This window comes from Poecilia formosa, unplaced genomic scaffold, assembly GCF_000485575.1.
Source record: "Poecilia formosa unplaced genomic scaffold, Poecilia_formosa-5.1.2 Scaffold29, whole genome shotgun sequence".
Lineage (NCBI taxonomy): Eukaryota > Metazoa > Chordata > Actinopteri > Cyprinodontiformes > Poeciliidae > Poecilia > Poecilia formosa.
The window spans coordinates 345,851-365,610 of NW_006799968.1; the positions used below are offsets into that span (position 1 = coordinate 345,851).

Sequence of the window (19,760 nt, forward strand, 5' to 3'; positions counted from 1 at the left end):
CAAAAAAAGATGTAGGAAATATATTAGACAAATGGACACAACCGGCTCACTTTGACCTGCTGTTTTCATGTAGCTTTCTGCAACCAGTCACTGTATTCATTCAATTAATAATTCATGAATATTTAGAGAGAACAATCCAAAATCTACATGATTACCCCTTGAAGACCGGGATTGCTTTTTTTCTTTTTTTCTTTTTCCTGCTGATTTCCAACTCATCTACAATCAGATGCAAGTGAAATTTGTGGAAAACCATTGTATTGATTTACTTTAAAACAATGATCTTTGTTTTATGCTCTGTAAGCAAATGCAACAACCTGCTTTTTCTCCTGAATCACACGCTTTTAAGCCCCTCTGACACCACATGACTGTTGTGCTCTAGAGTTGAGAAGGCAAGGCTCTATAAAGCATGTGGGCTGTGCGATCGGCCAGCTACTTCTTATTTATCAGCAGTGACACTATCTTCGGCGCTTTGTGAAAAGAAAGTCAGTCATTCAGAACAGCGGGGGCCACCTTGGCTGTCAAAGCAGGATTTAGGCTAGATTTCCCACGGTTTCCATGACGACCGTGGGAAGTGATTATGGAGAGCGGGTTTCGCAGCAGAGCTGTTACCAGTGGGTATTACCGTGGTGGTTTGCACAGTGATCATCCAAGAATTACTGGCTCGCGATCAAACGTTTGTTTTACAATGAGCTGCTGTGTTCTGAGATGCTGTCGCTGCTCTGTGTCTGAATTGTTGGATTAATTTGTGCCTTTTTCTTTCTTGCTTTCTTTCTAGGGCACAATGTGGTTAAATGGGACAGGAAGGAGTAGAACGTGAAGATTCTCTGACCCTTGCCCCTGACTCCCAACCGTCCGAGAGGGTGTCGGACCTCACCGAGGCATTCCTGGGCCGTTGGCACTAAAATGTCCCTAAGTGGTGGCACTGCAGGCGGGAAAGGTGTGGACTCGAATGCGGTGGACACTTACGACAGCGGGGATGAGTGGGATATCGGTGTTGGAAATCTGATCATCGACCTCGACGCGGACTTAGAGAAGGACAAACTTGAGATGTCTGGCACCAAGGACAGCATGGCGGCACCACCCAGCGCAGTGGCAGCGTTGCCCGACAACATACGATTCGTCAGCCCGGTCTCTGGCGCTCAAGGCAAGGAGAGCAAATCCAAATACAAGCGCAGCAAGAACTCTAAAGACAATAGCAGCAAAACTTCCGCGGATGGGGGGAAAAAGGAGCCCACCGGACGGACTCAAGGGGAACCAACAGGTGCAGCAGCGAGCGCGGTCGCTGCCGGCAACAATTCCACCTCCGGGAAGAACATGGAAAAAGGGGGCAAGGCCTCCCGAGGTGTTCTCGGTGGTAAAAAAGACAAGGAAGGAGCTGGCGGGAAAAATAAGAAAGACAAAACAGATGGTGCCCCAGTCGTGGCAATTGGCGTCTCTGAGAAGGACGTATCTCAGGCCCAAGTTGCTTTGGGAAATAGTCGTAATGCGTCCTTTGAGAACACACAATCACCAGACTTGGCAGATGCTAATCAAATGGGGAATATTGCACTTGAATCTGTTGGGATAGTACCAGCTTTGACCTCCAAAACTGAACCAGATGAGGTGGAAAATGTTAACAGCGATTGCAAGACGTTAAAGAAGATTAAAAACGAGAAGGTAGGTTGTTCATTTTACTCCGTTGTGATGTTTGTTGAATCTCTATCATCACCTTTTGCTTTGACGGATCACGTTCAAATTGCATTTGACATTAATTCCTTCTTGAATTGGGGATGTACTCATAGTGTGTTTCTTCTTTAGATCAAAGCATTGGCATTTTAACCAAAGGGGAAAAAAAAAAAAAAAAAAACGTAAAATGAAAATGTAAAATGATTGGCGTGTTTAGAATACCACGTTTTTTCTGTTTTCTCTAGTGAGTTTTAGAAGCCGTAGATGTAGCTCTTTAAAACAAAACTGTCTTTCATCGATATCAATTTAATGCAATCTGAACCAGCGCTTTGGGCTTCTTGACATTGCGCTTTGACAGCCTGTTGCTTTCAGCGGGCATGGAGATGCACTGCATTCCCTAAAGCAATCTGACATGTGATGCATGCAAAGAGGCCCACTGCTGTTTTCTCTTTTATTACCGTCCTATGAATGAGAGCACCCTTGACGAATGGGATGCCGTGACCCGCCACAGGAAATGGTCCACACAGTGGAGATGTTCTTTTTCCTGACTTGACTGCAAAGGCTTTATTTATCTTAAAGGATTGGACAGTTTATTTCCCATTTGAAACACTTCTCGAGGCCTGTTAAGTAACAGTTAACTAAAGTTCTTCACATTAGCCAGTGAAGAATTAATTGCGGACCGCAAGACAATCGACACTGTCAGCCTTGGGCGGTACAAAGCATTTCGCCTGCGAAGTCAAGCAAACGTTGAAGCGTGTTCCATTTTTTCTTTTTGTTGTTGAACAATTTCGACGCTGACATTGTCATACAAGAATAATATAAAGATCTGTGTAGCTATTCACCCACACTTATCTTGTTCACTCAGAGCGGATCTATCACTGTGTCTTTTGTATGCTTCATAGCAGCCTTTTCATGCTCTTGCGGTATAAAAGACAGCAGAGCGGGGAGGTGCAGAGGACTGTTTTTGTCTGTCATCGTGTTCCATTCTTAATCCCACAAGCCCCGGCAATGCCTGGTGGAGCAGCGTGTGTGGAGGGGGAGCTGGTGCTCGCACGCCTTCCTCTGTTTTCCTGGTGCTCTGAAAGTGGCGTGGGGGATGGGCGACAAGGAAGCCTGTTTGATTCCTTAAATCCAGGACACCCAGTCATGAACACAAGCTGTAGAGCCTCCTGTGGCTGGACAGCTATGAAAGGAATTTTAGGAAAGTCTTTGTAATCATAGTGTATTTAGAATTAAAGGACCTTTTTTTTGGGGAGAACCAACAAGAACAACAGGCAGCAGTGAATAAAAGACAGAGGTCAGAACTGCTTTGTAGCTGCAGGCTGTTGAAATGTATCCTGGAAAACAAGAAGGTGGTGAGGTGCGATTCAAAAGCAACGTTAATCAATATTGACTTGAAGAGGCTTTTATATAGTCAGGTAAGCCCAGTTGAAGGAAAATGCACAAAAAGAGCATTTAATTCTTGTTGGGCAGTTTGTTTTTCTTTGATATGTGCTTCTGCATAGAGGAACTTTTTGTTCCATAAGAGGAAAAGCAAGGTCAAGTACAGCCAGAAGAATGCATTTAGGTTGATGGTTTGATCATATTTTACATTTAAATAAACTTTGCCTTACAAGTTTGAACAAAGTCAATATTTTCACCTTCAATTCATTAGTTTTATCATTATGAGAATGAGTATTTGAAGCAAAAGGTCTTCTTAAATGTGCTTCTCCTTGTGTATTTTCAAATACAATTTGGATCCTTTACCACTTTCTTGTCATAGTGTTTGGAGCCTGTTTTTATGAGGCAAAACATCACTTGTGAAAAGTATTCTCGTGTATAATCAGATTTGTACACATTCTCTGGGAGCAGCACAGTTCCCTCTCGTAAATTGATCCACTTCATGACTAGTTTACCCGGCAAGATTTTCAAAACCCGAGAGACCACACATGGCAATAAAATCTCTTAGCCATAACAGGTTTGGCTGGACAGTGTGTGGTGTTCAACCACATGACATGAGCAATGCACCACACACAAACTCACCAACATTCAAATGTCAAAAGGAAATTCTCCTAAAATCTCACCAAACATGAATTAAGAGCAGACAAACATGGCAGACTAGGAAAAATCAATAGTTTCTGGAGTATAGCGGAGAAAAAAACACTACAATTATGTCTCCAATGTTAACCAAATTTTCTGGTTCGCCATGTCTTTGGTGTATTTTAAATTCCCCTTTGGCTAAATGTCGCATCCGTTTAGCCAGTCATTGACTAAATGCATTTTCTCCTCAAGGAACACCAAACATTCTGCGGCATTGAGGCAAGTCAATTCAACATGTTGAGTATTCCCAATTTTAGATCGGAGTGGTCCCCGACATTCTTCCGAATGGACTAGATCAATCTTCACACACCACACATGGCAGCAATACCTCTTAAGGTTATCTTAAGTTTCATCCCAGTAATTGACATAATTGTCAGAAAGGGGAAACCGTGAGAAAAATTTGGATTAAAATCTCGTTGTGAACTTGGGCATTAGTCGATGACTCGTGTTGCTGAAGCATGGGCTGTACCTTCAGCAAATACTATAGCTATAGCATGTCCGTCACTAAAATATTCATCAAGTGTGGCCTAGAAGAGTGAAACTCCATCCAACTGGCGATATGTATTACTGACATCTAGAGAATAAATGCATGAAACCTGAAATCTAATAGTCCAGCCTAGTAAATATTGCATACGAGCATTTCTTTGTGATCGTGCTGTTCCTCACTCTGATACTGCGATGACCATTGTTACCTGATACATCGTGCTGCTTCATGAGTATCATTAAGCATATGTGTTGTTTAGAGACTACATCAAGCAGATCTAACCACTAATATATAAGTAAAGTTCGTTATAGATCATCGTTCCTTGATAAACAAAGAGGCACTAGCCCACACTGTGGATAACTTTGTCCATTCATCCAGATCGGACTATGTGTGCTTTCATGGCGTCCTGTTGAGATTACAGAATCAAAGAGGTGTGGCTTTCAACACTCGGCATTCATCTGAGCAGTGGATGAGATGTGTGGGGGATCCCCCTGGCCCCCAAGGAACTTGTTGTGATCCTCATGCTGCCTTTTCAAATCCATTCAGTGCTTTAAATACAAGCCCAGTTGTTGTGGAGCATCCTTAGCATGTTATCAGCGTCAGATTTCACTGAGCAGCACATTTCTCAGATCCGACGGACTCCGTAAAATCAAGAGGTACATGCCCTCTCACTTCACACCGTGGACTGCTGATGCTTCTGATTTTATATATATATATCACTTATGTCACCCTTGGTCTTCAGTCCAGCATCGCCTCTTAAGCTCATTAAAGTTACAGGAATGTGACTACCTTGTGACATGGAACAGGAACCTAAACATTGCTGGAATGACTTCAACCAATCATTCACTGATCGGAAATCTTCGAATGCTATAAAAACAAAAACATGTAGACGTCCGAGTCAAAGGACAAACTTGAAGGTAACTCAATGTATAGTTTGCTTGTTTTGTTTTTTTATTAACAAAAACTTAAAGCAAAGTTAGAATATTTGTCCCTTTGAGCTGGCAAGTAGATATAAAGTAAGCTATCACTGTTGGTGGATATGAACTGTCGCCACTCACCACATAACCTGGCCAGCTCAAAATGAGCCGGCTCTTATCAGAGGTGGTTTGATTTAGCAGTTTTATTCTGAAATCATGACCTATAAGGAAAACACTTGAGAAGCCCCTAAATCAACACTGGTGATCAGAATTCATTCCATTATGTTGAAAGTTGTTCTCCCAATGCCTCTGAAGAAAGTAGACCTTCTGTAAGTCAAATAACTATTCTTTTATGGGATCAACTTTCTTTCTGATTGTGGTGCATGAAGGGGAACAAAAATTTAAACCACAATGACATTACAGCCCTTGAACTAAAACCAACTTGTAATTCCTTTTTAGGAAACCTATTTACCTTTCAAAAACGGTTTCAGGTTTCCCTGTCAGCAGGTAATGAAGATGTTACTGCATAGAGAACCATTTTGCAACTGTGTAGATGTTGTTGATTATCGTACATCCACCTTACGGAGCATTCAGTTTTCTTTTATGTTTTTGATTTTTTTTGCTTTTTTTTGCATCCTGCAGTTAACTGTGAAACTGGCATTCATGGGAATTAGAAATGACACAGAAAAATGATTACTGCTTGCAGTTGGATCACTGTGTCAAACTTAATGGCTCGTTTCACGTTCAATCTTTCTTTGGCGGGGAAGTTTGAGTTCAGCTCAGCTGTGTAATACATTCTTGCTGTGTGTTGTGCAAAGTGCGATCAGTTGAAATAAAGGAGGATTAGGGGGTTGGAAAACAGTTTCAAAATGGGTTCATTTGAAGGAACCGGAGTTGTGTAATCCATCTGCTAATCAGTACATGTCTCTTTAGCAATCTTGTTCTCCATGGTGCCAGTGTAATAGCCATGGCTACATTTTCTGTGTCCCAAGTTAATACTCCCCAAAGCTTTGGCTCTCAGATGCTGAATAAATCATCTCTGCTTCCTTCGTACAAGTGCTAACCACCTTGTGAGTGCGTCTCACTCTCCCACCTCTCATTATACAAATCTAGAGGAGTGAGGCATTGTCAGCTTCCTCGATGTGCCACTGGCCTTGATAAATGGAGCAGCTCTCACGGAAAATTACATTGGCAGTGTTACTTTCAAGCAGGGAGTAGGGGGAGGGGGGGTAGAAAGGAAAGAGCTCTGCATTGCTGCTGCTGTCCAGCGCTGGGGGTGGAGGGATCTCATGAGAGCTAGCTTGAGCTCTTTCTCTTTGCTGCCTGTGCCTGACAGACTGTTGCTGTTGTGCTACAGCTCATTCTTTTAAGTAGTGCCAAGGATTGTAAAAGCTATGAAACAGAAGAAAGGCTGACTTGTAATGGGGGTGGTGGTGCAAACTACAGCTAGCTCAGTTCACACTGTGGCTTTTGGCACACCTTTGTGTACTTGTGAAGCAGCGCATGCTACGTTATACCTCGTAGCCCATTAAACCGAGTATTTAAATGTCCTTTAAAGCCTCCGAATGTCTTTAAAAAATTTATATATGCGGAGTCTTGAAGACCTGATTTGTAATGTATTCATCAAAAATGTCAGGATTGTAAAATAGAAACTGTTTTTAACAGAAATTGAATCTTTTTTTTCTACTGCTATAAAATATGGCAATAAGCATAATATTTATCATCATTGGCATAAAGTTTTAGCAAAAATTTACTAATCTGCTAAGAGCTTTCTGAGTGATTACTGTACAAAAGGTCTCGGAGATCATTTTTTAAATGAGCTGCACAAGTTTCACAGGCTAATGTGAACTGGTTAATTTCTGGGACTATCGGCTATAATAACCAGTCTGCTGTCTGTAGCTACCCAACTATAGTTTGAAAACTTCTTGGTGATTGATAGTGAAGCCAGAAATGTTCCCAAGCAGCCAAATTAGTCTTCGTCTTGTTGGAAAATTCACCTATTTGCAGATTTTTTTTGTAAAGCATCCCTATAAATACCTTGATGCAAGGGCATTTCACACGCTATTGGCTGGTGTTTGCAAGGCAGCCAATCCAGGAGCACTATTTATTTTTCTTGCTGCTGATTGGCTGAACCTCCAAGAACAGAAACACTAAATGCTGTGGATGTTACCTTATGCTGTACTGCTAGAACAGTTTCCATTGTGCGTACTAATTCAAATAGAGGATTATTTTGGTGTTTGAGTTACTGAAATAAGCAGGTATAGTAGTTTTTAGAGGGGAGTCTCAAGTATGAGTGGAATTAAGCCATTCACGGGCAGCTGTGATCCCTAACCCCGCGAATACCACCTCTGTATTCCAATGTCACCTTTTTAAAATCTTAGCATGTCTTGATACAACATGAGGGAGAAATCTACAAGATTGGATTAATTTTGCAATGAAGACAAAAATTCAGAAGTGATTTCGAAATAATACCGTGTGAAACCAGCAGCCAGGTGCAGGTACCGGCGCATTTGGTTCGCACCAACTTGCATCCAGCTCAACGCTTCGACTACAAACGTAGCTTAATCAGTTTGTACTGTCGCTGTTACTGGTGTATAAAAACTTGTACTTAAAATAAAGACACAATGCTTGGTCTGTTGGGGTGGCAAACTTTAAACAGAAAAGCCCAAACCGGCATATGAACCCAATATCTTCTTGCTCCAACCAGTGAATGTCCATCATGGAGTTGGATCATCTTCTGCCAAAGTTGATCAATTAGCAATAGAGGTCTAATAGAGTTCAGCTAACCATTATTTGATAATAAGTTGGTTTCTGGCACGTGGATTAGAAAACAAGCCATTGCTTTGAACCTGTTTTATGTTTAAGTGGTGCAATATGAACTCACCCTTTAGGACCAGTTCACACAAATAGATGAAATCGTTCTTTTCAAGCACCACGCCTAAAGATGATCAATAACAGGAGACCCATTTCATCTGCTCCTCCACATCGCTGTGATTGAACATTTTGCCATTTTTAACCACAGTACGTTAAAAATGTACTGTACGTTAAAAATGAGTCATTTATTTGAGACCGTTTGGATCACAGCATGCTGGTATAACAGGCATTTGAGGTCACAGACCGGTTGATGATATGTAGTTTTGTACCAAGTTGTCTCTGCTCTGCCTCAATGCTGCTGTAATTTCTGCATTGTTGCCTGTTGGAAGAATTTGCCTTCAGGGAGCTGCTCGCTGCTGCATGTGAAAAATGTTTGACACTAATCATTTTTCCACAACTACCATTAGTCGCCTTCACAGTGATGTGAATTGCTTCGGGCTTGTAGGCAAAACAAAATTAGATGTGAAGAATAATAAGAAAGGAAAAAAACAAAAACAATGACTTTTATAACGGACATTGATGGTCCTGGTTTATATAAGACTTCCCCCCCACCCCCCATCTCATTTAGATTTAACAAATTGCTTCTTGATTTATTTTTTCACTTGCATGTCAGTTGTTAAACTATTTCCACAAAGTGAGGTTGACTTTAGAGTGAAGGTGTAGGCGATAATTGCGGTAATATGATTTAATAATGGCTGAGTCTTTGTGTGTTATTCCTAGGACTGCTCCTTTTGGCAGCACAGAACGGAGCATACCACACATTCCACACATCTTCAAGGTTCACCGTGCCCCTTCCCTCCCAGACATGCCAGTGCAAATCAAAACTGCCTGCTAGAATCTGCGTAAATCAAAATGGCTTATACAGTCTGATGGGATACACGAATGTGAATTTTCCTTTAAATGCCACAAATCAGTAGCAGAACGTATGTTGTTCTACTGAGGCTACTAACAGGTGCTGAGGTCCTACCCTTATTTTTTCGTCAGAGATAGCTCTGTTACACCAGCATGTGTCAGATTTACGATTTTCCTGCTGATTATGCAGCTTCGATTCAAAATATTTGCCTCCTATGGTTATGTAAAATTGCTACCTAGCTTGTTGGGTTGCAATTATGTGTTGCGGATTTTGCCTCAGTCCTTGGATTTAAAGGTCAGAATGTCCACATTTGTTGTGGAATACTTAGGATTTATTATGCCATCATAAATACTCATTTTATTATCCTATTTCTGTCAGTAAGAAGAGTCTCTATAGTGTATTTGAAAAAGAAGCTCTCATGCAACCATTTTTTTTTTTAAACACAATATTAATTTTGCAAATTGCAGAGTTTTGCTTTGCCACGGAGACCCATCATCAACATTAATCACAGGTGTGTTTAGAGAATAACTCATAATTATCTGTAGCTATTCAGCCACACAAAAAAACAGATTGACACAGCGAGTTGGAAGACGGATACGGTTGTCAGTTTGTGTTTATAGTTCAGTTGCTCAGGAAATGATTCATTTTATTTAGGAATATTTGATAGCCCAACCACATCTTTCCAGTGGTCATTCAGAGCCAGCTGGAGTTACTTTTATTGCCAGATTGTTTAGCCTGGTGTGTTCAGTTGAAGGATTTTGGGGTTGGTTATCACTTTTCTTGCTAAACAAATTTAACCGCAAGGGCAGCCTGGAATCATGAAACTTTGAACGCGCTGCGGTTGGAAAAAGTTAGACTCCAAGTAGTTTATAGATCACATTCTGCAACAAGAGCTTCACTGGCAGCTTTCCAACAACCTTTTTTGCTGTTTTCAGATTTCCTTTTACTCACTGCTCGCTCAGGCCTGACCTGCACTCAAGAGTTTTTGGGCCAATTTAAAACCACATTCCCCTCCTTTGTGATGTTCAGTGGAGAGGTCTAATGACACACTGTGGTCTGCACTGATGTTCAAATTAGATATTTAATCATCAGACATTCACAGATCCAGTCCTAACCTACCCAAGCTGTCTGTAAACTCATAACTCAGCATTGCTAATGTGCAGTAGCTGATGATTTAGTGAAAATCTGCACGCTCAAGCAGAGGAAAACTCCAGCTCTTGTTGTGTCGATGCAGTCTTTCACTAATATTTTGCTTTCATTGTTCCACGCTAAAAAGAAGTGCTAATGAGTTGCCAAGTAGTAATTTCCCTGAAGTTCACGGCTGTTTATCCATGAGGCAAGAGAGGTGGTACTCAGTTTTTCCATTTAGTGAGCCACTTAAATGCACTTTTATAAAACACTTTTAGGCTCGGAGCTATGCACATTCCGCATGCCTCTTTCTGTTGTTTAATAGCTGATACAAAATGTTAGCAGAGTAGAGTTTGTGAGTGGGTGTAAAGTGGGGGCAGTGTTACATTATAACTAGTGGTGACTGGTTCCACAAGGCCAGGTTCTCTTATGTAGTCACAGATTGTTGCAAACAACCAGGTGGCTTGAGTTGGGGTTTGTTTATGGCTATTCCTCAAAACGGACTTGTAAAAACACCTTAAATATCTCCAAAATAAATGTTTATGTTGACTGTGTTTGATCATTAATTTGTACAAGAAATAATATTGTTTCCAGGTAAGGCTGCTAGTTATCCTTATTATAAAATTCCACTATTAGAAAGGTCTTTAAATCTGCACAGCCCTTGTTATCGATTTTGTATTTGTCTGGATATATCTATCCCATTAGTTTTCATTCAGTAAATATAATTTATGCTCAAACTTTTTCAACCTGTTTTGAATATTAACACAACATTGTTTACCAAGTTATGTTGTTTGTTTTTCACTGCTTTTGTCTTTGTTTCCTGAATTGAGTAAATATATTTTTACTGCATCTATTATCTTATATCCCTTTTCTTTGAGTTGATTTTACACTGATGATGATGATGATGATGATGATGATGATTGAGGAACCACATTTTGAAGAAACCTACACAAGTTTTTTGTCTGTGTTCATAACTTTCTTTGACAGCTTGGTGCAAATTACTTACATTTTCGCTGTTGTATAGTTTTGTTCTAATTTAAATTAATTTTTTGCCATTTGGAGACAAATATTAGTTCATTTTTATGTTTTCTAAGGAAACCCCAAAATTAATTGTTAATAAATGGAATAACTATAATTTCAAATAACGAGCTGAAACTTTTATCAACCAGTACTTGTCTAAAATGTCTATGCTTGACTTATTTAATTTTTCAGTACAGGTGGTAGTCAGATTCTGTGTTTTTTGTTTTTTTTTTACTGTTAAATATTTTGGATCGCAACTTCATGCTTTCAAAAGAAAATTCAGAATTATTTAGGCAGATTGGTTTAATCTGTGCCGTATTCATTTGCTCTCATTCAATACCTTGAGTTCATTTTGGGCACGTCATTTTGTGAGCAAAACTCTCAAAAAGAGGTGTAGTGTTTAAGAGCTTAAAACTGCCCATCATGTCTCTTGTAATTTTGGTAAAACCTCTTTGTAACACCATTAGTTTGGGATTTAGAAAACGCTGAGGTTTTTGCAGCGCAGCATTTGAAACTTCTGACATTGTCAGGAATGTGTTGGAAAAAGATTACATTTTCAATGTTCCTAGGTCCTTGTATGGGCGTGGTACGACATCTTTCCGTATTAAAATTCCATATAGCAAATTTCTCATCAGTGAAGTTTATTTTAGAAAAAAACAAATTTAGCTACGGTCAGTACCTTTTCTGTTGAAGTTTTGGAATTACTCTTACAATAGTAATAGTATATTTATCTATATGCTTTGTGTGTCTATGTTCAAGACTTTTTAAAAGTGAAATAGGAAATAGTTCTTGAGTTGCCCTGTTGGATTGGCCCTGCATGATAGAAAGCATTGTAGAAACCTTATGGCGAGGCAGCAGTTTAGGTACAGTATAAGCAATTTGCAAGCAGGCAGAAAATATATTCAGTAATGGTTGTCAAGTTGGCTTCGTCTTCTTTTTGATGCTAAACTAAATGTCCACTCTTGGGGAGACGATCTGCGCCAATGAGGGGGAAAAAAGGGGCTCTTGGATTGGCTGCTTTGCCAATTCCAGTCAATAGCATGTCAAGTAGCATTGTGCCTATGTGTTTCAGCTTCCCTATTTAATACTGCAGAACTTATTATTTTTTTTACTTGCTAATTGAGGAAACTTTGTGTGCTCTCGCGACTGCTCCTATTTTGGAAAATAAGAAGGTACTTTAATAATTATTTTTTTTTTCTTTTTCAACACTATTTATCACTTGCAATCAGATTCAGCTATTTATTTTCTTGACGATCGAGTGTGTGTGGATACTAAATTTATGTTCTGTGTAAATGCGGTGTATGCTTTTTATTACGCATTTCTATGCTGTTGCCAACGTTAGATGATATAATGGAAAGATTGATTCTCTTTTTGCCAGAGCAGCTTTTGCAAATTAAAGACGATGGTGTTTTGACTCCCACTTTTAGTTTGTTTTCATTGGTGACGTCGTCCAATTAAAACCCAGCTCTTTCATCAGTTTTGTCTTCATTAGGTAAGTGTGTAGAGCAGAAATAAGCAACAGTATCCAAACAGAAATCTCTTGGTCCACTTTGGCAAGGGGGGGGGAAGGAAAAAAAAACCCATCCCAGATCTGTCAAACAAAGCCTCTGTCACGCTTTGTCTTTGCCTCCCCGTCTTTCTCTCCGCTTAGCTTTCCAGGAGGTGTGCTGTGCTGCGTCTGGATCCGCTCACTAGCAGGGAGGCATGTGCGGGATGAGGGGAGGGGGTTCAGGGGGAGCTAAGGCTTGTACAACCAATTCAGCTCATGAAAGACTTATGCATCCAGAGCAGCTGTCTTCCATTGTCAGCCTGCAAATTTCCAACGTGCCTTGTTTCGCCTCTCGATGCGTGAGTAGCAGGAGAGAACAGAGAGGGGGGGGGACCCCAACAAAATACAGGAGAGGTGGTGGGCGGGGGGAGTAAACAAGAGAGGAAAGAGGAAGGCGAATATCCAGGCTTTGGGCCGGACTAAGTGAATATACGCACATTTTTGTTTTTCTATTTAAATTTGTGGTGGCTGTGTGGTTGGACCGTAGTCTAATAATAAACCTATTCAGACTCAGCGTGTTGAATGTAGAGAGAGATAAAGAATCCACTGCTGTAGTGACAAACTGAGAGACACACACAGAGAGAGAGAGAGAGAGAGAGGGCATATGAGGGGTAAGAAGAGGGGGCAGAGGGGTAGAACTGCCTGAGATTAGGAGAGGAGGGAAGGCGGGTGAGCAGTGTTATGAATGGATAGAGTCTTTAACCCCACAACACACTGAATAGTTTGTCACAGGCCGCTGCGGCTGTGTGTGGAATGAGAGGAGCTGGCTGAGAGCTCTCGGATTCCTCAATCCTTGAGGCATGTGGTCTGATTAGCAGAACAAAACCCACACAGTGGGGAGGAGCAGACGTGGCTCACCCCTTACCACCACCACCCTCCCTTCCTTCAACTGGAATTTTCTCCCAACGCGGAAAAGAGGTGGCCCAAACTTTGCACCGACTTGCTACGGTTGTAAAACAGTTTGGGGATTTCTCACTTGTTTCCAAAGGTTTTGTCTCCGCAGTGGTATCATGTGAAAAGAAGCGTGTACTTTGACACCGGAGGTTCCAGGATTTAAAAACAAAACAAACAAAACAAAAAACAAAAAAAAAAAACAGAACATCAGCAGGAACAAACTGAGAAGATCATTGTAATCTAACAATCCTTGTCGCTTTTTTCTTGAACAAAGAGGAAGTTCACAGCAAGGCATTGTTTGAAGGAGAGTGGTATAGAGACTTGCGTCTTGCCCTCCCCCTAAACAGATTGTATGCACCTTAAAGGGATTGTTTGCAGCATATTTGTTGAGTGAAACAACTTTAGGGACCCACTCATGTTTCTGGTGTGCAGTTGTTTGGTACCTGGGTCCATTTTCTGTGCAAAAAGGTGAGAAAAAGTGTGGAGTATAATAATATATCACACCGCAGACAAATGCAACCAAAAATCTGCTTTTTCTGCCCAGATGACACTTAAATCCGTCGTTTTTACAACAGTCTCAGCAGCCCAACTACGATCTTTTTGACTCTCCAAAAAATCTGATCTGTGCCTCTAACACAGGCACAGATCAAAATACCTAATCATAATTAGGTATTTTGATACCTAATTTGGATAGGTATCAAAATGTCTGCAGTCTGACAGTCATGTCATATTTTATCTAGCTTTATGTAATTGATGTGAGACATTGCATCATCATTCTGTATCAGAGGAAGCCAGACATGGTAAATCTGGACGTAAACAATGGCTGATCATTATGATTATGAACTTAGAAAAGAAGTCTGTGTCACAGCAGCATATCACGCCACAATCCCACCACTCTTAGCTCTGACTACACATCAAAACAGACTTTTTTTTTTTTTTTACAGAAACTGCAGTCAATATTTAACAAAAGACCATTGCTAGTAGTTGTGCTTTGTTTTCATTAGATTCCTTCGTTGTGTTCTTGTGGTGATGTTGTCGACTCTCATTGCTGAATAAAGTTTAAATGTATTTCAGTTTGGTTTTAGTTCAATTTATTACTTAGTTTTCTTATGAATTAGTTTGATGACACACTTAGATTCCATAAGTAGCTTGATTTGACCATGACTTTAAGTACAGATCAGTTTTTTCATTGATTTCTCTATTTTCTTACACCAACATATATATGCTGTCTCTTATGTATAGACCTGGACGATAAATTGTCCCACAAGTTATTGCGATAAATGATAATATTGTAGTTTTGAGACCATTTTCCAGTAATATAACGTTAATGGCATAATGATGCAAGAACGCATGCTCAAAGATAAATAAGCTTAAATTTTTAAAGAATATTTAACATTTGAACTGGAAGACATTTTAAACATCCAAATTAACTTGACAAAACAACAAATAAAATTAATTATGAAGTCTCTGTAAACAAACTTGTCCTTAAAAAAAAAAAAGACCAGTTAAGACCAAAGCACCAGAATCAAGACTTTTGTCATCCAATCTTTAGTAGAAAGAGAAAAACGATAAATCATGCAAATCCAAATTATTGAGTTTGTTTTAATTTATCATGTGATTGATTGATTTATTGCGACAGGCCTGCTAAATACATGAACTGGTCAAGCTGAGATATTTCTAATTGTCCACTTTCTTTGTTTATTTTATTTTATATTCTGCAGAGAATATTAAAATAGTTTTTTATCTAGAAGTCCTGTTGTACGAAGAAAACAGTACGTCTCTTTGTTTTGCTTACCTCACCGTAGCGGGGCTGAAGACGTACCAAACGGTAACGTCAAAGCCAAGGTACATGCCAAAGCTATGACTTTTGTGTACACTTACACTCTGTGCAGTTCAAAGTAAATGTAGAGAAACCTGTATGAGTTATTTGAGGCAGTTTCCAGTTTGTGAGTAATACTCTGTCCAAATGGGGATACCAGCAGTCTCCTCACCCAAAACAAGCGTTCATGTTGTTTTTCTTCCTCCTGCTTGTGTTTTGGACCTGCAGGCTTCTTTGTGTTTCATGTCCTTGGCGCACGTCGTCATTGTTGCTGCACACAGTTGAATTGAGTAAGAGTATGAAGAAAGTGTGTTTCTGTTAGCTTTGGCTCGTCTCTCTCCTATTTCTTCAAGTGTAAGCTACATTACACAGATTTCATTGTACAGTTCAGTCCGCCATCATCCCCCGCTGTGTGCTTATTGCTTATCTACTTTCACCCTAAAAATACCACTCCTTTTTTTTTTTTTTTTTTTGAAAACGAACTTCAATGCGATTATGTTTTGATTGTTCCAGTTCTGAAATCTGGAAATGTAGTTTCGTTCTAGATCCTATCGGGCAAATTTCTAGTCATGCGGAAATAACCAGAGTGTATTTTTTTTGTTGTTTTTTAATTTCCGGTCCAGATGTTATCAAATGCTCTAAACTATGTATTTAGTAGTTTGCTAACAACTAGGCTTTTTCTCCTTTTAGTGCAAGAACAACTTTAAAGTAGTCTTATTTTTTTTTAAGTGCCAGTTCCTGTTGCGCGCATGCACAGTTGTTTTCACACTCACAAAGTTAGACAAGTGAGCAAACACGCATAATGGTTAATCCATTTTCTTATCTGTCAGATGGTGTTATGCTGAGACGTTAGTTGTTGCTCTCTGGCTAAGGAGGTTCTGTCAACAAGCTGTCTGACTAAAATAGTGCAGCCGTCAACATTTCAGCATGAGAAACGATGGAGGAAAGTAAGAACATGAGGGTGGCCTCCTGGGCTTTGTGTTGTCAAACTGAAAGGTCAGCCCCAGAGAACGACACTTTCCTTTTTTTTTTCTTTTTTTTTTTTAAATAAACGCCTCTCTAATCCTGCGACTGTCAGACTCATTTGGAGTGTAATTGAATTCCATCTGTTTAAATTTAAATAACTGCCTCTTGGATGTTAAAACAGAATAAGACAATATAGAGGTCTTTGGGTTTCTTTTATGAGGAGTGTGCATTAGAGGTTTGTGCAAGCATGCTCCCAAGCTTGGAAGTACAGATCTGAGATGAAAGGATTTTCTCTTCCCATTCTAATCCACACAGACAGCCAGGCCCTTGTGATTATTCCCGCCCCCTTCTCTGCACTCATCTCTTTGAATACTGGGCCTTTCTAATTCACCCTAAAAAGGGTTTCAAAAGGGGATTATTCTCCTGATAGAAATTAAAGGGAGAACACGTCCCTCCTTTGGGACCAATGTCAAACATTTATGAGATGATAGATTTATTTCACCACATACAAGAGAAATTAGAACAGCTGAACCTGTTTCCAGTTATTTGGGCTTTTAACAAGCGCAGTCTTTATTATACTTGAATGTAAATGTAATTATTATTTTACAGCAAAGGGACTCATTTGTTTCTCTGTATTGTTTTTGTTTCCGAATATTCAAAAAAGATAAACTATTGGGGTTTTAGCCAGCCACAATTTGAAATAAAAACCTGTTCTTCAGACTTGTCTATTTAAGCTTGTAAAGTCAGATTAAAACGTTTCCACACTACTACGTCTCCAAAAGAGATGCATGGAAGAATCATTTGAAAACTCGAAAACCCTTCCGATTTCCGATCAGTGACTGCATCCTACCTAAGCTTCCTTCCTCATCCTTCCTCAATGTGGAAGTTGTTACTTTGTGAAGAAGACTAAAGCTAGCAATATTTTCAGCATCAGTGACAGGTCCAAAAATGAAGTCTGAGAAATCAAAAGATGTAAAATGTAGGGATGCACAGATAAGAAAATTTGGTCCGATATCCGATATTGATACCATTGTTATGGCCAATAACCGATTTTTACAGCTATATCAGTACACTTTCAGCACATTGTAAAAGTGATGACACATCCTGCAATTACTTCTATGCTTTAGATAAGCACGTCAGAATCTTGTGCTTCATCACTATGTTGCCTGCTTACTACGGGAAGGCTGGAAAAATGTTTTGAATGCCATTCTTGTAAAAATCTGAATTCTTCCCAAACCTAGTCAAGGGTTTTACACAACCACTACACAACTTTAATTGCTACAACTGTGGATTTACTAGTTAGGCTGGGTCAGATGTTGCTTTTGACAAAACTCTGAATAGGTTTCTGGAATAGTGAAAAAAAGAATACAAACAATGACAATGAGTGCAGAGAAGAGGCTCATTTGACACAAAGACGTGTCTCAGAAACGTCTCCAGTGGAAAGATTAGATTCAGAAGCTTCCGTCGATAAGGGTTGACCCGGTGACCGCGGCGTACTTTATCAGTTGCCCTTCCTCCTGCACGCTCCACTCATACTTCATAACACGACGCGGTCAATCTCCCGGTGTGTGCTGCATGGGCCAAAGGGCATTCCTGGATAATGTCCAAATCTGATTTTTGGGACATTTTCTGGTGCTTTATAAATTGGTCTATAAGTTTAACCCTTGTATGTAGAAATGGGGTCCATCCGACCCCACACACATAAAACTTGTATCATTTGCCATAGTCCTCTACGTTTGGCTCAGTCCTCGCACGCACTAGGGTTAAATCTGGATCATCTCCAGGAAAGCTAGATGCTAACTTGTACATTGTCGTCTTAAACCAAAACATTTCAGGCTGAAAATAACGTTTTCAATTCTTAATTAATTACATAGGAAAATTAATGTTTTATTCAGTACACATTCCTCCTTCCCAGCCCTATTTACCTTGGATTTACTCATTTGGAAATGCACAACTCTCACGAGAGTGTTACACCGAAGCCGATTGTGTTAAATATGAAGGGGAATGCGAATATTTGACAATGAGTTAAAGTGTCTTGTGGCACAGTGGCCCGGGCCACGGTCCAACAGCTTAACTCGTCATCGCCACGCTGAAATCCTCGCGCCAATCCACTGCTCTGGAAGAGAGACGGAAATAAATACACTTTCTGTGCTAAGCACACAAACATGTGTGTCTTCCTTCCTCCGCTCTGCTGCCAAGCTTCTCCAAGCCTGATGACATGTAACTGTTTGACTTTGGCATCGAGGAGCGGGGTCACTGTAGACGTGACATTTCAAATTTATGGGGTTGGCGCGGGCGTTTATACCGGGTCAAACTTGGCCCGTGAAGGAATGAGAGTATTAAAATAACAGTCCAAAAGGAGTTATGATGAAGTGCTTGTCAGCAGAACAACCCAATTAAACCAGCTCTGTTACAGAAAACTCCGCCAAACAATAACTTTTGAGTACATTTTCAGTTTGGGAAATATACACTTAGAAAATGAGAGACAAAGAGTCTCTCGGAAGGCCCGGGTCCAGTATAAACTGGATGGGGGACTATATAAAGAATTTATGGACTAACTACTAAAAAATATTGAATTTGACACCTTGCCTGAGATTTTATTGCAACGTCAGCAATTTATTCTGCCTCTTGCTCCCAGAAATCAAGATTTTTTCCAGAGTGTTAATTCCCCTTTATTCCTCCTTCCAGTGAGTGTTTTACATTATTTATTGGTACACAATTTTTAATAATTAAAGTTCTAATACCACGAGTAATAAATTTTGGTTGTCCTTTGCTCGAGCCGTTCTCGGAAACTGGCTGGATGCCAGTGACTTCTCTACTCCCCTGTGCATTGAGGGTTTGATTTTTCTCATGCTTCTTGCTTTCCTTAAACATGCATCAAAGTCACCCCTGCCACAGCAGAGAGTCCTCTTATGAATGCTGATATGCTCACCAGAGACCGCGCCGGTGTCCTTGAATACTGAAGCGTTGCATTATCTGTTGTGAGAACGAGTCTTCCCCCCCCTCACCCGTTGAAACGTTGTTCGTCGCATCACACTGTTTTTCTCACATCCTCTATCCGGACCCATATGGTCAGCAGTCTTCAGCTCTTCTTTTATTTAAAGCAGTTCTGGGCAAGGTTATGATGTGGGTAATACAGCTGGAAATAATTGAGTGGAGCCCAGGCGCAGAGGGAGAACATTCAACAGTCCAGGTGGATCTGGACGCCTGGCCAACACCGTAGAAACTGTTCATCCTTCTGTGTTTAGAGCTAATATTTACCGTAAAACTGTTTAGATGTTGGATTTGGGAAATCTGCTAGAATATTGTTGCATTTCCATAAACCGTGCAAAAACATGAGAATTAGTTTTCAGTAGCACTAAGGCAACAGAATGTCTCGAGTAAAGACACATTTCCCTTTGCTGAGGTTAATGCTAGCTACCGTCATCTCTTGTTGATGTGTTGGGCATAAACACTGGTCTTCAAACTAAAGTTGCAAAACTTACCGAGCGACTATTTCAGTGTTGTAGCTA

The 19,760-nt window shown here is 40.2% G+C and overlaps 1 protein-coding gene across 1 annotated transcript in view; it reads left to right on the top strand.

Moving 5' to 3' along the window:
* Window positions 1–747: 747 nt before the first annotated feature.
* znf609b (zinc finger protein 609b) overlaps window positions 748–19,760 on the top strand; it is a 63,143-nt gene continuing 44,130 nt past the window's right edge. Inside the window, exon 1 of the mRNA XM_007548987.2 lies at window positions 748–1,656. Within this exon, the coding sequence (XP_007549049.1) occupies window positions 904–1,656 (753 nt within the window). The 5' untranslated portion in view covers window positions 748–903. The remainder of the gene's footprint in view (window positions 1,657–19,760) is intronic.